Raw genomic sequence first — 15,016 nt, forward strand, 5'->3', positions numbered from 1 at the left:
TGAACAACCATATACTTCGAGAGGACAAATTATAGGTTCCAATTAAGCAAGCTCGGCCTAATTTGCATGTGCGCCTATGCAGCAAGTTTAATAGATTTGTTCAACTGATTGGTAGTAATGACGTGGTAGCAAAAATTAGTTTGACAAAAATGGTATGGAAAGAAAAATATGAGTAGCATCCACTCTCTTCTTGGTCTCTGCATGGTCTTGGGCTGTATACTAGAATGTTAATGTAATTTTCTTCATGCAAGTACACTTTATGGACAAGAATATTTAGAAACACTTATTAGTTATTTCATTATCCATTTTACCAAGACATTGTGGGTGCTATGCTTCCAACCTTGTGGGAACAGATTAATGGTCTTTTTCTGTTCAGACTGTTCTCCAGTGCACAAAGCAAGGTCCAAAAAGCCATGGTTAGATGAGTTTGGTGTGAAAGAGCTTCACGAACTCAATGTTGTCTTGTGTAATTTTCTAATATTTTTACCAATTTACCTTTTCCTTTCTTAATCTCTCCCTGCGTTGCTCACCACTAACTCTGTCTCCAGAGTGTGCTTGCATGTGGTCCTTTATGTGGTGGTATCTCTGTGTCTATGCTCCTGTTATAAACATTAGGAATGACAAATAAAGCTTTACACACAGAGACAAAGATGTTGCATAAGTGTCCTCCTTGTTCAGTACTCCTTTTATGAGTGCATACTTTTGTGCAGAGGTGTAGGAATCTTGGAAACGAGACTACAGTATATTTGCGTGTGTGTATGTGTGTCGTCAAAAATTGAGACAAGAATAGACGTAATCAAAGAACAAGACAGTATGTTCATTTTTATGTTTCGAGGAATGGCAGAAGAACTAAATGTATTTACCTCTCAATTAAATGAATGAAACCATATTCTTCCCCATCTTGTCCTCATAATTGGATCGGTTGATTACTTTGATGAATCATCAGATGCATTTGTTGGTCAGCTTCTAGCAACTCTATATTGTTGGTGTAAAACAAAGGTCATAAACATAACACTGTAGTCCACTTTTAAGACGAAGAGTACTGTGAGAGTTCTTAAACTATTGTGGATGTAGATTGAAAGCCTTATGTTCTGGTTTGTCAATTAAAGACAATGTTCACTGTTCATAAAGGTATTTTAAAATTGCATAATCAGTTGAAAAAAACATATCCAAAGTTGAAATGTATTGCATCGTACCAGGAGCTCTTTCTACTTTTGTGGCAATACATAAGGTAACCAAGACTGAAATAGAAGTGGGCGGAAATATCCAAGCTTGGGCAGTTACAATTTAAGACTACGCTGCATGATAAAGCTGTTGTTTTTTGGAGTCTGTAAAGTAAACCTTTGCGCGGCTGTTTTTTTTTCCCCCCCAAAATGAGTCACTTTTATTGGCCCACCAAGGGTTTGTGTGTGGTCACGTGACTGCCTTGTGCTGTCTGATTAGTGAAGTGGAGTCAAATGACACTCGTGATCATATTGGATACGAGTAATTGTAGTGCGTTACCACCCACCTCTGACCACAATACAGTAATATATAGATATTTTTAATTGATAGGATAATGGTTTGATGAATGGAAATCCTTTCTGACCATCTCAATCCAAACCCCTCTCTAAAGGCAGATTGTACAGGTGTACGGTAGTACCTAATCAACCACACTTGACAAGTCAGATTTTACTTATCGTCACAATATCAATTAAAAAATACCAATGTGCTAATAATTATTTTTAATGTTTTTTTTATTTTTATCTGTAGATTGTCAGTCATGCAGGTTATGGTAATCCGCAAAGGTTGAATGAAAGCAACTGGATTCTTCTTGTTTGTTGAATTTGTTGTGTTTTTTCCTTGTTCTCCAAAAACGTTCAAACATGACGTAGGCAACTATCCTATCAGGCTAACGATATGTGGTTCTGAAATAAAGACAGCGGGTGTATAGTTCAAGTGTGTTCCCTAACTGGAGGCCCTCAATAGAAACTACTGGATCACTGACGCTACGGAGGGTTAAGTGGAACAGATCATTGCCGATAGATTGGAGCTTTTCTGCTCCATATGATGGATTGTACCTGACTGCCACTCGGGAACTTGATTGATACTAGCTTGATTTAGGGCACACACTCCAAAGGGCTTTCCACCTTTAGAGTAATAGAGTGGAAATATTAACTAACTTCTCCTTTTGGGATCTTGATTTTTGTTGTTGTTGTTGTTCCATCGTTATGCCTAACCTACATTTATTCTCTTATTCATGCAGCCAGAGGAGTTGACGGATGTGCTCGAGATCAGCAACATCGTCTTCACTAGCATGTTTGTGTTAGAGATGGGCTTCATGCTGCTGGCCTTCGGCCTGTTTGGATACATCAGAAATCCATACAACATATTTGACAGCATCATTGTTATCATCAGGTAACCACCGTTGTTCTTGTCCTCACCAAATATATTTCACCCTAGGCCATTGCTGAAAGCACTTGTGCTGCTGCTTGTCAGCCATTAGTTATCAAGAGGTGCTCTATCCATCTTGATAATGGGCAGACCAACTCATAATGATCTCATGAATAAATCCAGAACTGTTGCATAATAAATAAAATAACTTACCATACTAATGTAATATAACATGTATCAACAATTATGTGCTCTATATAAAGTGAACTGGTGATTAAGTGAATTTCCTTTATACTGGAATTGAATGGGACGTTAGTGACCAGTCACATGCACTATTTGGGCAAAAGCATCGGAACACATTGCCAATACATCTATTTTTCTGCAATATTTTCGGAGAAACGCCTCACAATCTCTTTTGTAGTTCATCCCAAAAATGTTTGGTGGGATTGAGGTCACGGGCTGGGCTGGTTCTTCAATGCCAAACTCATCCAATCATTTGTGCATTGAGGTGCAGTCAAGATTGAATGGCAAAGGGCCTTTCCCAAATTCTTCCCACAATGTTGGAAGCATATACTGTAGTTGTTCAAAATAACATATTAGAATAAAGAGTGTAATCCTCCAGCTCAGGCCTCGGTTGACAAAATGATAAAATGTTTTTCCTTTACTGTATACTTTTGTCCATATTGTATATATTGTCTATGACCGAATGGATCACATTTAAGTATAAATTTACCATTACTCTTTGTTATTTAAATGTAATCTCCTTCTCAGTGTGTGGGAGATAATTGGTCAAGCTGACGGCGGGTTGTCGGTCCTGCGTACTTTCCGTCTGCTTCGGGTTCTGAAGTTGGTTCGCTTCCTTCCTGCATTGAGGAGACAACTTGTCGTCCTGATGAAGACGATGGATAATGTGGCCACCTTCTGCATGCTTCTGATGCTATTCATCTTCACCTTTAGGTGTGTATTAATTCAAAATTAACAAAAAATATTCCAAACATACTATATATGTGCTGATGATAATGAACATGTTTTTTTGCCTCTACCTCTGCAGTATATTGGGCATGCATTTGTTTGGTTGCAAATTTAGTCTTCAGACAGATGATGGAGACACCATTCCTGACCGCAAGAACTTTGACACTCTACTGTGGGCCATCGTCACCGTATTTCAGGTAAGTTGTTTGCACTGCAGTAAAAATTAAATAAATGAATGAATAAATAAAGACAAATACTACTACTACTACTAATAACAACAATAATAATAACAATAATAATAATAATAAAAACAAAGAGTCAAGCAACAAAGAATTATCCAACCTTACTTCCTGTCTAAATATTCTGCTAAGAAGAAAGACAAGTTCCTGTTTTTATCTGAAAGCTCAATGTGCTAAAAGTCTTTTTAAGCCTTTTATTACTATGTACTGTGGATAAATGGCACAATAAATATCTGAAATGTGATACTGCCATCATCATTCACAAGACATTATAATGTTATATCTTGAGTGTGAGCTATAAGTATTAGATGATAAGAATTGTAACCGTTGTATAAAGAACACCAAACCTGACACCAAAAATACTTCTTTACGTACACCTGCATCATGTATTGACATCCAATGCAAGAACTGTATCAAATGTTCAGCCCTTGAGACAATAATATAAATTTGTGTTCCTGAAACGTTGCCTTATGTTGCCCCTCTGACTAAGTTCAAATAAAGTGTACAAAATATTATACACATCTTAGTATGCTGCAGTACCATTCTACTCATTAAAATGTTGTACAGAAGGATTTTTTTTAATACTGTGTATATCTACCATCAATTTGAACTCAGTGTACCTAATGTTTTAGCCAGTAAGTGTAGATAGAGCATTTTAATAACTTGACATCCAAACATTCTACTTGCGTGTTCTGTATCTGGAACCATTAGAAGAAGAAGAAGAAGAAGAATCACCTTATATTGTCATGAACATGCATGCATGCACACGGAATTTGTTCTCTGCATCTTTACCCATCTCAGTGAAAACATACACATGTTAGTGGAACACACTGGAGCCAGTTTTTAATACATACTTTGAAAAAATAAAAAGTCAACATGTTACATTGCTATCCAAAATGAAAATGGAAAACTTGTGTGTGTTCATTTGCTTGCATGTATAGTGTAAGGTGCATCCACATGAGCAAAGCTTCCTTGCCTAAGCTCTGCTTAAGACTGTCAAGTAAATTGTTCTTATGCCCACCCACTTCTCTAGCCCACGAGTATTTTATTTTCTAACCTGTGTGGAGCTACTCCTCAATCTCTCAGTCAGCAGTAGAACACCATTGATGTCCCACTTTGCTGCATGTAGGAGAGAGATGCTGAAGAAGCATTAATGCAGGCTTGCCTGTCATGTGAAGGAGTACTCTGTACTTGCTGTAGTTTTGTGGACGATACACTCGCTCTCTCACACGCACGCACACACACATGCTAAACAAACACACGCACGGATGCAGTCAAGCTAACAGCGCAGTGAAATACCTCCCTGCTACAGGGTTTGAGTGGGCAGAGAGCTTTCATGCTGCATCATGAACACTGTCCTAGTTTTAAATGCTTTCATCTCTGGCATTGGTTTAAAAGCTACTGCACATAAACACACACACACACACACGCACAGTCACACGCTCACTCACATAGACCTTGCTTGTCTTCTTATAGTAATCCCTTGTGGTAGATGTTGAAGTATTGCTGCATGGTGGCAGTAAAAGTAGCTCTTCTCAACATGCAGAACCCATAATAAGTATTGTATAAAAGTTACTATTTCTTTATTTTAACAGTCAGTCTCTATCTATCTATCTATCTATCTATCTATCTATCTATCTATCTATCTATCTATCTATCTATCTATCTATCTATCTATCTAAATCAAAAACAAAACATAACTCACCTTCTCATAGTGGTCTTTGATTTCCCAAGTTCCTGTTTTGGTGCCAAAATAGCTGTGTATTTTTGCTTTATTGAATGCACAGATTCTAACCCAGGAAGACTGGAATGTGGTGCTGTATAATGGTATGGCCTCCACCTCCCCATGGGCAGCCCTCTACTTTGTTGCCCTGATGACATTTGGAAACTACGTGCTTTTCAACTTGCTGGTGGCCATCTTGGTTGAAGGCTTCCAGGCTGAGGTGAGTAGCAATAGTTTAACTTTAGATAATTCCATGAGCTGTTATTGTTTTATTTGTGTTGTGCTTATGTTGAAATGAATCAAAGAGCACCTGCTAAAGTAATCCAATACAGGGACTCTTTCAGAAAATCACTTCATCAATACTCACTTTTGATTGACACTGTCACAAAGGTATTAATGTAGTTATATGTTTAATGAAGTAGTTGTAAAACCCCACTTCCAATGAAGTTGGGACGTTGTGTTAAACATAAATAAAAACAGAATATGACTATTTGCAAATCATGTTCAACCTATATTTAATTGAATACACTACAAAGTATTGAATGTTCAAACTGCTAAACTTTATCGTTTTTAGCAAATAATCATTAACTTCGAATTTTATGGCTGCAACACCTTCCAAAAAAGCTGGGACAGGGTCATGTTTACCACTGTCTTACATCACCTTTTCTATTAACAACATTCAATAAACGTTTGGGAACTGAGGACACTAATTGTAGAAGCTTTGTAGGTGGAATTCTTTCCCATTCTTGCTTCATGTACAGCTTCAGCTGTTCAACAGTCCGGGGTCTCCTTTGTCGTATTTTACGCTTCATAATGCGCCACGTATTTATAATGGGAGACAGGTCTGGACTCCAGGCAGGCCAGTCGAGTACCCGCACACTTTAGTATGAAGCCAGGCTGTTGTAACACGTGCAGAATGTGGTTTGGCATTGTCTTGCTGAAATAAGCAGGGGCGTCCATGAAAAAGATGTTGCTTGGATGGCAGCATATGTTTCTCCAAAACCTGTATGTACCTTTCAGCGTTAATGGTGCCTTCACAGATGTGTAAGTTACCCATGCCATTGGCACTAACACAGCCCCATACTATCACAGATGCTGGCTTTTGAACTTCGCGTCCATAACAGTCCGGATGGTTCTTTTCCTCTTTGGCCCAGAGGACACGATGTCCACAATTTCCAAAAACTATTTGAAGTGTGGACTCGTCGGACCACAGAACACTTTTCCACTTTGCATCAGTCCATTTTAGATGAGTTCGGGCCCAGAGAAGCAGGCGGCGTTTCTGGGTGTTGTTGACAAATGGCTTTTGCTTTGCATAGTAGAGTATCAAGTTGCACTTACGGATGTAACGCCGAGCTGTATTTACTTACATTGGTTTTCTGAAGTGTTCCTGAGCCCATGTGGTGATATCCTTTGCACATTGATGTCGGTTTTTGATGCAGTGCCGCCTGAGGGATCGAAGGTCACGGGCATTCAATGTTGGTTTTCGCCCTTGCCGCATACATGCAGTGATTTCTCCAGATTCTCTGATGATATTATGGATCGTAGATGATGAAATCAATAAATTCCTTGCAATTGTACGTTGAGGAACAGTGTCCTTAAACTGTTCGACTATTTTCTCACACACTTGTTCACAAAGAGTTGAACCTCACCCCCTCTTTGCTTGTGAATGCAATTCAGGGAAGCTCCTTTTATACCCAATCATGGCACCCACCTGTTCCCAATTAGCCTGTTCACCTATGGGATGTTCCAAACAGGTGTTTGATGAGCATTCCTCAACTTTCTCAGTCTTTTTTGCCACCTGTCCCAGCTTTTTTTGGAAAGTGTTGCAGCCATAAAATTCTATGTTAATGATTATTTGCTAAAACAAGAATGTTTATCAGTTTGAACATTAAATATCTTGTCTTTGTAATGTATTTAATTAAATATAGGTTGAGCATGATTTGCAAATCGTTGTATTCTGTTTTTATTTATGTTTAACACAACGTCCCAACTTCATTGGAATTGGGGTTGTAGTTTGCAGTGGTGAATTGCACTGCATCATAGTGAGAGTTGGATATGGTATTTTTTCTACCTTATTTCGCAGTCAGTCCTGAAACCCAAGCACTGCTGGTCTCAAGCCTGGATAAAAACGGGTGGCTTGCATCAGGAATGGCATCTGACTTAAAAATTGTACCAAACAAATCTTGTGAGTGACTCACTGTGGCGATCCCTGACAGGGAAAAAGACAAAGTCACTTCAACTACTTCATTTACCTACTGTACATGAGAGGGACTAGACTGGAATCGTGCGCTACATTGTTTCTGACAGAACAGACAATTGCACAGCTAAGTGGGTTTATTGTGATAGAGAATAGATTTATGTTTACTTCTGAACAACAACTCTCATTCACAGCAGTGTGTAGTGTTACGGCCTTGGCTTGCTGTTAATAAACTCCCAGTTGAGCCATTCCGGGGCCACAGGTGCTGGGTCTCAATTACAGAAATGTCACATCAAGTGAGGGATCACTGTTTTAAAAAGGGAGCAAAAGGATCAAGAATACTGTCAACCGCTGCCGCAAACTCTTTTCAAACAATTTGATGATCAAGCCTTCCACTTCCACCCTGGTTAGGAGTAAAGCCCACATCCACACACGGAACTGGCAACTTGTTTTATTCCCTGGTCCCAGACCTTTTGAATGTGTTAACTGCACCAATTTGACACAATTAATTTGGCCTCCTGATGTCAAACAGCAGTATAGTGGTTTCAAAAACAGCAATACAAAGAGAGTACAGCCAATGGAGAAAGTCCTGGACACCTAAAATACAGCTATTCTTAAATATATATTTCTATTTACTTTGGCACTTTGTCTACACACAACCTGCCATTTAGGTATCAGAAAACAGAATTTTGTTTGGTATTAAACTAGTGGCTAACCAATCAATTACTGTAGTGTCAGGCTATTTAAATTTGTTAGTTTAAATATAAAAACAATGTGTGTGTCTTAGGGTGATGCAAATCGCTCTGAGTCGGATGATGACAAAAAGTCAGACAACTTTGAGGAGGATGAGAAAGTAGAACACCTCAGAGACACCGGTAAGTGAAATATCATCTTAACTAATGCCTCATGAAAAACTCGCAGCACTATTGCATCTGTTAAAAATGTTTCCTACCCCCTTTATAGAGCTAAAGATGTATACGCTAATGATGACGGCCAACGGTCATGTCGACCCTCATAGTTCAATGGCTCCTCCCATAATCATGCGAACGGCAGCCACCCCCATGCCCACTCCAAAGAGTTCTCTGGGCCCGGAGTCCTACCTGGAGGAGGAGGTCATGGTGAGAGAGGGAGTTCTGCAATATGGAGAGGTCGGACTTTCCGAACCAGGGACCGTTCACCAAGAGTCTCGCCACGGAAGCTCCACCTCCATGGATGCCTTAACATGTGAACAGAGATCTTTGGTGAGTTTCAAACCAGTGCCCCACAGTTCTGAGGACCCGGGTTCAAATCCGGTCTCGCTTGTATGGAGTTTGCATGTTCTCCCCATGCCTGTGTGGGTTTTCTCCAGGTACTCCGGTTTCCTCCCACATCCCAAAAACATGCATGGTAGGTTAATTGAAGACTCTAAATTCCTCGTAGGTGTGAATGTGAGTGTGAATGCTTGTTTGTTCATATGAGTCCTGCGATTGGCTGGCGACCAGTTCAGGTTGTATCCCACCTCTCGCCCAGAGTCAGCTGGGATAGGCTCCAGCTCGTGAGGATAAGCGGTACGGACAATGAATGAATGAATAATCCTTGCCACTTCAAAATAAAACAATGCAGAGAGAAATCGAAGATTTGGTACATATCATGTTCTTTTTCACCCTACCAGTAAGAGGGCTTCAGCCAGTCAGTGAATGTCCTCACATACCATGGAATGGGACTTGTACACACAACAAAGCTATCACCGTTAAGAAGGACTATAATGAGAATTGCTCGCGGTAACTGTTAATTATTTCAATATGTTGAGAACCAGGCAAACAATCAAATCCACCACCATGAAGGACAGTCGGCTTAATTATGTTCACAAGGAATCACTGTTTAACTCATTAATATTGCCAACAATGTCCTTAAAAGACACAGTAAACTAATTTATCAGGCTCTTAACTCATTTAGTAAACTATGAATGGCTGCACTCAGTCGCTCCAATGGATGTCAAAATCCAAGATGTAGGTTCCGTAAACTCACTGCAAGTCATTACATCTGTTAAGGTTAAATAACTTATTTACAGTGGTAACATTATTGATGTGGATAATACGCTGTTGCTGTCTTTGGCAGGACACTCAACAAGTTATTTTATCCTTGTTACGTAAAGGTTTAATTTTAAAAAAATATTTATCTTACATGTTGTGGCATTTTTGGCTATGCAGTGTACTGGACATGGACGAAAGAATGGATGATTGAAGTACTTTTAATTCTTGTTATTCCAGAGCCACTCCAGTCCTGCGCGCCGCTCTCCTCTTCTTCCTCGTGGGTCTAGCTCCTGGGGAAGCCGTCGCTCCAGCTGGAATAGCCTGGGAAGAGCACCGAGCCTCAAAAGACGAGATGCTAGCGGCGAAAGAGAGAGTCTGTTGTCCGCAGAAAGAGGAGAGGAGGAAAATGGTGTGGATGACAGTACTGATGCTGGCGGGTATGACAATAGAATCCAGCCGGAACCCTTGGAGCTGCTGCAGGCATCCACTCTTTGCCCTTCCATTGTGGCCCAATATGGTGACTGTAATGGGAGGAGCATGATTTACAATCCCAACGTGAACACTGACTCCAAAGATGAATCCTTGCCTGAAGATGACATGGATGATGACGTAAGTTGCCATGAGACCTACGTATCAAAATGTTTTTGGGGGGAATCTACAGGTAGATGTTTCAGAATGATCCAAACACTTCTGATGGAAAGAACCTTGCCTTGATGAGGGAAAATCTGCAAGTACTGTAATTGACGCCCCTAAAAAAGGTTTATAATTGTCTGTAGATGATGCAAGATGGTGGGAAAGCACTGTTTTTCCAAAAGAAACTCCTCAACTCACATCAACATAGTTCAGTGGGACCAAGATGCCATGGCGCCAAAACACTGCTTTTCTCTAAATGAAGCTCTTCTGTATACAGTACTTCAAAATAGTTCCTTGGCACAAAGATACCACAAGATGGCACCGAAGTAATAAATAAAATAAAATATTGCATTAGCCTGAGCACAAAAACAGGAAATAGGTGAATTTTTGAGCAAATAATGGAGGCTATGTTAAAAAAACAAATCTGCGAATATATGAATAAGTGATTGCCGAACCGCACATCAGTGGAGGGTCACTGTACTGAACAGTCACATGCTTGTGGTTCTCACTGTCAATCCATACATTTAATCCACAACCATCCCAGCCATTTTGGGGGGAGAGGCTGCTGTCACAGATTCAAACCACGAGTATTCAGAAATGCTAACAGCTCATCAACTGTGATGCCTATTCTCGGTTTTAGATATGTTTCAACTTTCATTTGTGACTATTTACAAAGAGTTCTCTATTATCTGATACTCTTTTCCCCCTTTCATTCCCACGCCAGCCTTTGAACCTTTCTCATTTGTTAATTGGGTGCGAAGCTTCTTTGTGTAAATGTAGTGTGTATTCAGGCGGCAAAAGAATGTTACCCCACTGTGGTAGTCGATGACCTCTGTCTCGACAGGTTCGGTGGTTTTATTGCCTGCAAATTGAATTTAGTTAAGCTGTAAAATCTGCTCAAACGTAGGTCTTCTCCTGGGCATCTATACTGACCCTTCTGTCACTGAGCACATGCAGGTGGGGAGTGTGTTTGAGTGCGCATATGATGTCCCAGCTTAAATGTGTCTGTGGTTATCGGAGCAGCAGGTTCCTGGCTTTCACTCACCCATTTGGGAGTACACATACATGACAAATTGCCAATGCTGATGCAGAGGACCTTGTCGTGTCTTCGATGATAATTAGTTTCTCAGCTCGTCCGATTGTTTGCAGTTATGTTATGGTCCAGCTCTCTCCAGTTATATACACATCACAGTATGTGTGTTGAATAGTAAGCTGATGTTGACAGACGTGATGTCTGATTCATGCAGAGTTCTCTTTGCTACGTGATCAAGAAAGAGCTCCGCAATATGAAACCTCGCTGGTGCAAAGAACATGAAGAATGGACGTTGTACTTGTTTTCACCAGAGAACCCGTGAGTTTTTTTTCCTTTCTTCAAAGCTGTGTCTCTAATGTATTTGCTTCAAATGAAGATAAATATTCATGGATCACTTTATTTGTGTCTTTTTAGATTTCGTGTGTGGTGCCAAAGTGTGAGCTCTCACAAAATGTTTGACCATGTGGTTCTGGTTTTCATCTTCGTCAACTGCATCACTATCGCTCTGGAAAGACCTAATATACAGTCTCATAGCACGGTGAGACACAATGATAGAATCTGTTCAGTGTTAATCGTGAAATATTTTACCCCTCCACAAATATGAATTATGTCACTGCCCCCCCTCCCCCCTCCCCCCACCCCAAAAATATGTTTTAAATTTTCCAATGCAAATTGAAGCAAAAATTACACACACACAATTAAATATGAGAGCTAACCTGCACGCAAACTATAAAATCTGTAATTGGAGTGATTGATTATTGATTGATTATTTAATTTTTTTTATATATTCCCAAATGCTCTTTCAAGGAGAATATTTGTTGATAGTTTGCTGCATTTTTAAACAGTATTGCAATCAGCATGCTGAATGCGTAGTAATGATCGTCTTCACCTTTAGGAGCGAATATTTCTTGGAGTGTCCAACTATGTTTTCACTGTGATCTTCCTCGCAGAGATGGCCATTAAGGTGAATATCACTCTTTAGCCTCATTATTGAAGAAGAAGGTTAAATTCACTAAGTGTATTAAGTGTTATACAACCCCAATTCCAATGAAGTTGGGATGTTGTGTTAAACATAAATAAAAACAGAATACAATAATTTGCAAATCATGTTCAACCTATATTTAATTGAATACACTACAAAGACAAGATATTTAATGTTCAAACGAATAACCTTCATTTTTTTTCGAAAATAATCATTAACTTAGATTTTATGGCTGCAACACGTTCCCAAAAAGCTGGGACAGGTGGCAAAAAAGACTGAGAATGTTGAGGAATGTTCATCAAACGCCTGTTTGGAACATCCCACAGGTGAACAGTCTAATTGGGAACAGGTGGGTGCCATGATTGGGTATAATAGGAACTTCCCTGAATTGCTCAGTCATTCACAAGCAAATATGGGGCGAGGTTCACCTCTTTGTGAACAAGTGCGTGTGAAAATAGTCGAACAGTTTAAGGACAATGTTCCTCAACTTATTTAGGGATTTCATCATCTACAGTCCATAATATCATAAAAAGGTTCAGAGAATCTGTAGAAATCACTGCATGTAAGCGGCAAAGCCGAAAACCAACATTGAATGCCCATGGCCTTCGATCCCTCAGACGGCACTGCATCAAAAACCGACATCAATGTGTAAAGGATACCACCACATGGAGTCAGGAACACTGAACCTGTACATCAAGCAAGAATGGTAAAGAATTCCACCTACAAAGGCTCAACAATTAGTGTCCTCAGTTCCCAAAGGTTTATTGAATGTTGTTAAAAGAAAAGGTGATGTAACGCAGTGGTAAACATGATCCTGTCCCAGCTTTTTTGGAACGTGTTGCAGCCATAAAATTCGAAGTTAATGATTATTTGCGAAAAACAATAAAGTTTATCAGCTTGAACATTAAATATCTTGTCTTTGTAGTGTATTCAATTAAATATAGGTCGAACATGATTTGCAAATCATTGTATTCTGTTTTTATTTATGTTTAACACAATGTCCCAACTTCATTGGAATTGGGGTTGTAGTTGAGTTGATGCCAGTATTGTGTCATGTCAGGTGGTAGCGCTCGGGTTCTGCTTTGGGAAGCAGAGCTACCTTCAGTCCAGTTGGAACGTTCTGGATGGTGTGTTGGTTTTTGTGTCTATGGTCGACATTCTGGTCTCTCTGGCATATTCTGGTGGTAACCGGATCCTGGGCATCCTCCGAGTTCTACGCCTGCTCCGCACATTGCGGCCACTTAGGTATGTCGTGTGTTTGTGGATTTGTAATATCCAGTGTTTCCTTAAAGGGTACCCCAGCGTAAAGGCATTAATGTTGTAGGTCATAACTTTTGCAATATACTTATTACTGTTAAAAAAATAAAAATAAAAAATAAAAAATAAATATTGAATACACCTTAGGAAGGTAGCATTACTTTGCTTCGGTAATGTGGTTCAATGACATACATTCACTGAGTTAAATTATGTTAGTGTATAGCAGTAATGAATGAATCATGTAAAATGCAATCCAAATCATAGAAAAAAACTGTAAACAAACTGCGACAATTAATGTAATGTTTTATTATATGAAGTAATCTTTTCAAGTTACACCCAAAAAATCAGTCGATACATGTATCGTGTCATTGTGAAGCTCAGTCTACTACTTGCATAAGCATGGAGTTTTGTTCGTATATTCCAGGGTGATCAGTCGAGCACCGGGATTAAAATTAGTTGTGGAGACGCTCATCACTTCTCTTCGGCCCATCGGCAACATTGTCCTGATCTGCTGTGCTTTCTTCATTGTTTTTGGCATCTTGGGAGTGCAGGTACTTCTCCATACACACCTTTCAAATGGTCAGCAACAGACCGAATACATGTAAATGTGGCTTTATGAAAGTGTGGAACGTCCTTATGTACTTGGAATTAATAGTTGGATGGAGAAATAATTGTGGTGTAAAAGAACTCATGTGTTAAACAGCCATCTTGGTTCTTCTTGTTCTTTAGTTATTCAAAGGAAAGTTCTACCACTGTGAAGGTCTTAACACCAAAAATATCACCAACAAGTCAGACTGTCTGCAAGCTAATTACAGCTGGATACGAAGGAAGTACAACTTTGACAACCTGATTCAGGTATGGAAAACAAAGTACAGTAATGAAGTAAAGCCATTAATATCCGCTTAAAAAAATTGTTTCAGATAGACACACCTTTTATTAACACAGAATTCTATGAAAGGCAAACACAGGGCTCCTGTGTGTTGACCTTCCATTTCTCTGTTTTCCCATCCAGGCTCTGATGTCTTTGTTTGTCCTGTCATGTAAGGACGGCTGGGTCAATATTATGTACGACGGTCTGGACGCTGTGGGAGTGGACCAACAGGTAAAGAGGTCTTGATGCATGATGATCACTGTAGTGTATTACAACCTCTTTACATTGTCACCGACTACTTTTATGTTTTTGAAAAAGACTGTTCCAGCTGCATTTTTTTAAAAAGTGCTCTGTAAATAAAGTTCAGTTGAGTACAACATAATCTTTTTCGAAATTGCATTACTCTCAATGGCCACAACAGTAGCTCCATTAGAACACTAATAACATCCATTATAAGAGCTGTATCAAAAATCTCTGCCCGCTTTTGATTGACACTATTAAAAAGCGATGTTTGTTTTGAACAATAATGTTATTGCTCAGATGTTGTAGCTGGTGCACTAGAATAAGCAATATAACTTCTGAACTTTAAAAACAACAACAAAACAAAGTAGGCGTTTTGATGCCTCAATCGGTTTGCCGGTTTTAGAAGTTGAACTTTCTGTGGTGAAATGTTCCAAAATAATCCTCTGTCATTTTTTTTTACTGTGACAAATGCAGCAACATC

General features: G+C 39.4%; 1 protein-coding gene across 4 annotated transcripts in view; it reads left to right on the top strand.

Moving 5' to 3' along the window:
• cacna1ha (calcium channel, voltage-dependent, T type, alpha 1H subunit a) overlaps positions 1-15,016 on the top strand; it is a 110,674-nt gene that overhangs the window by 74,410 nt on the left and 21,248 nt on the right. For all 4 annotated transcript variants that reach the window (XM_061699786.1, XM_061699787.1, XM_061699788.1 and 1 more), the window contains 14 exons: positions 2,246-2,397; positions 3,145-3,330; positions 3,425-3,542; positions 5,372-5,527; positions 8,292-8,379; positions 8,468-8,745; positions 9,754-10,125; positions 11,397-11,500; positions 11,597-11,720; positions 12,078-12,146; positions 13,225-13,409; positions 13,846-13,972; positions 14,151-14,276; positions 14,434-14,523. In XM_061699786.1, the coding sequence (XP_061555770.1) occupies positions 2,246-2,397; positions 3,145-3,330; positions 3,425-3,542; positions 5,372-5,527; positions 8,292-8,379; positions 8,468-8,745; positions 9,754-10,125; positions 11,397-11,500; positions 11,597-11,720; positions 12,078-12,146; positions 13,225-13,409; positions 13,846-13,972; positions 14,151-14,276; positions 14,434-14,523 (2,175 nt within the window). The remainder of the gene's footprint in view (positions 1-2,245; positions 2,398-3,144; positions 3,331-3,424; positions 3,543-5,371; positions 5,528-8,291; positions 8,380-8,467; positions 8,746-9,753; positions 10,126-11,396; positions 11,501-11,596; positions 11,721-12,077; positions 12,147-13,224; positions 13,410-13,845; positions 13,973-14,150; positions 14,277-14,433; positions 14,524-15,016) is intronic.

Source organism: Phycodurus eques, chromosome 16, assembly GCF_024500275.1.
Source record: "Phycodurus eques isolate BA_2022a chromosome 16, UOR_Pequ_1.1, whole genome shotgun sequence".
Taxonomy (NCBI): Eukaryota; Metazoa; Chordata; class Actinopteri; order Syngnathiformes; family Syngnathidae; genus Phycodurus; species Phycodurus eques.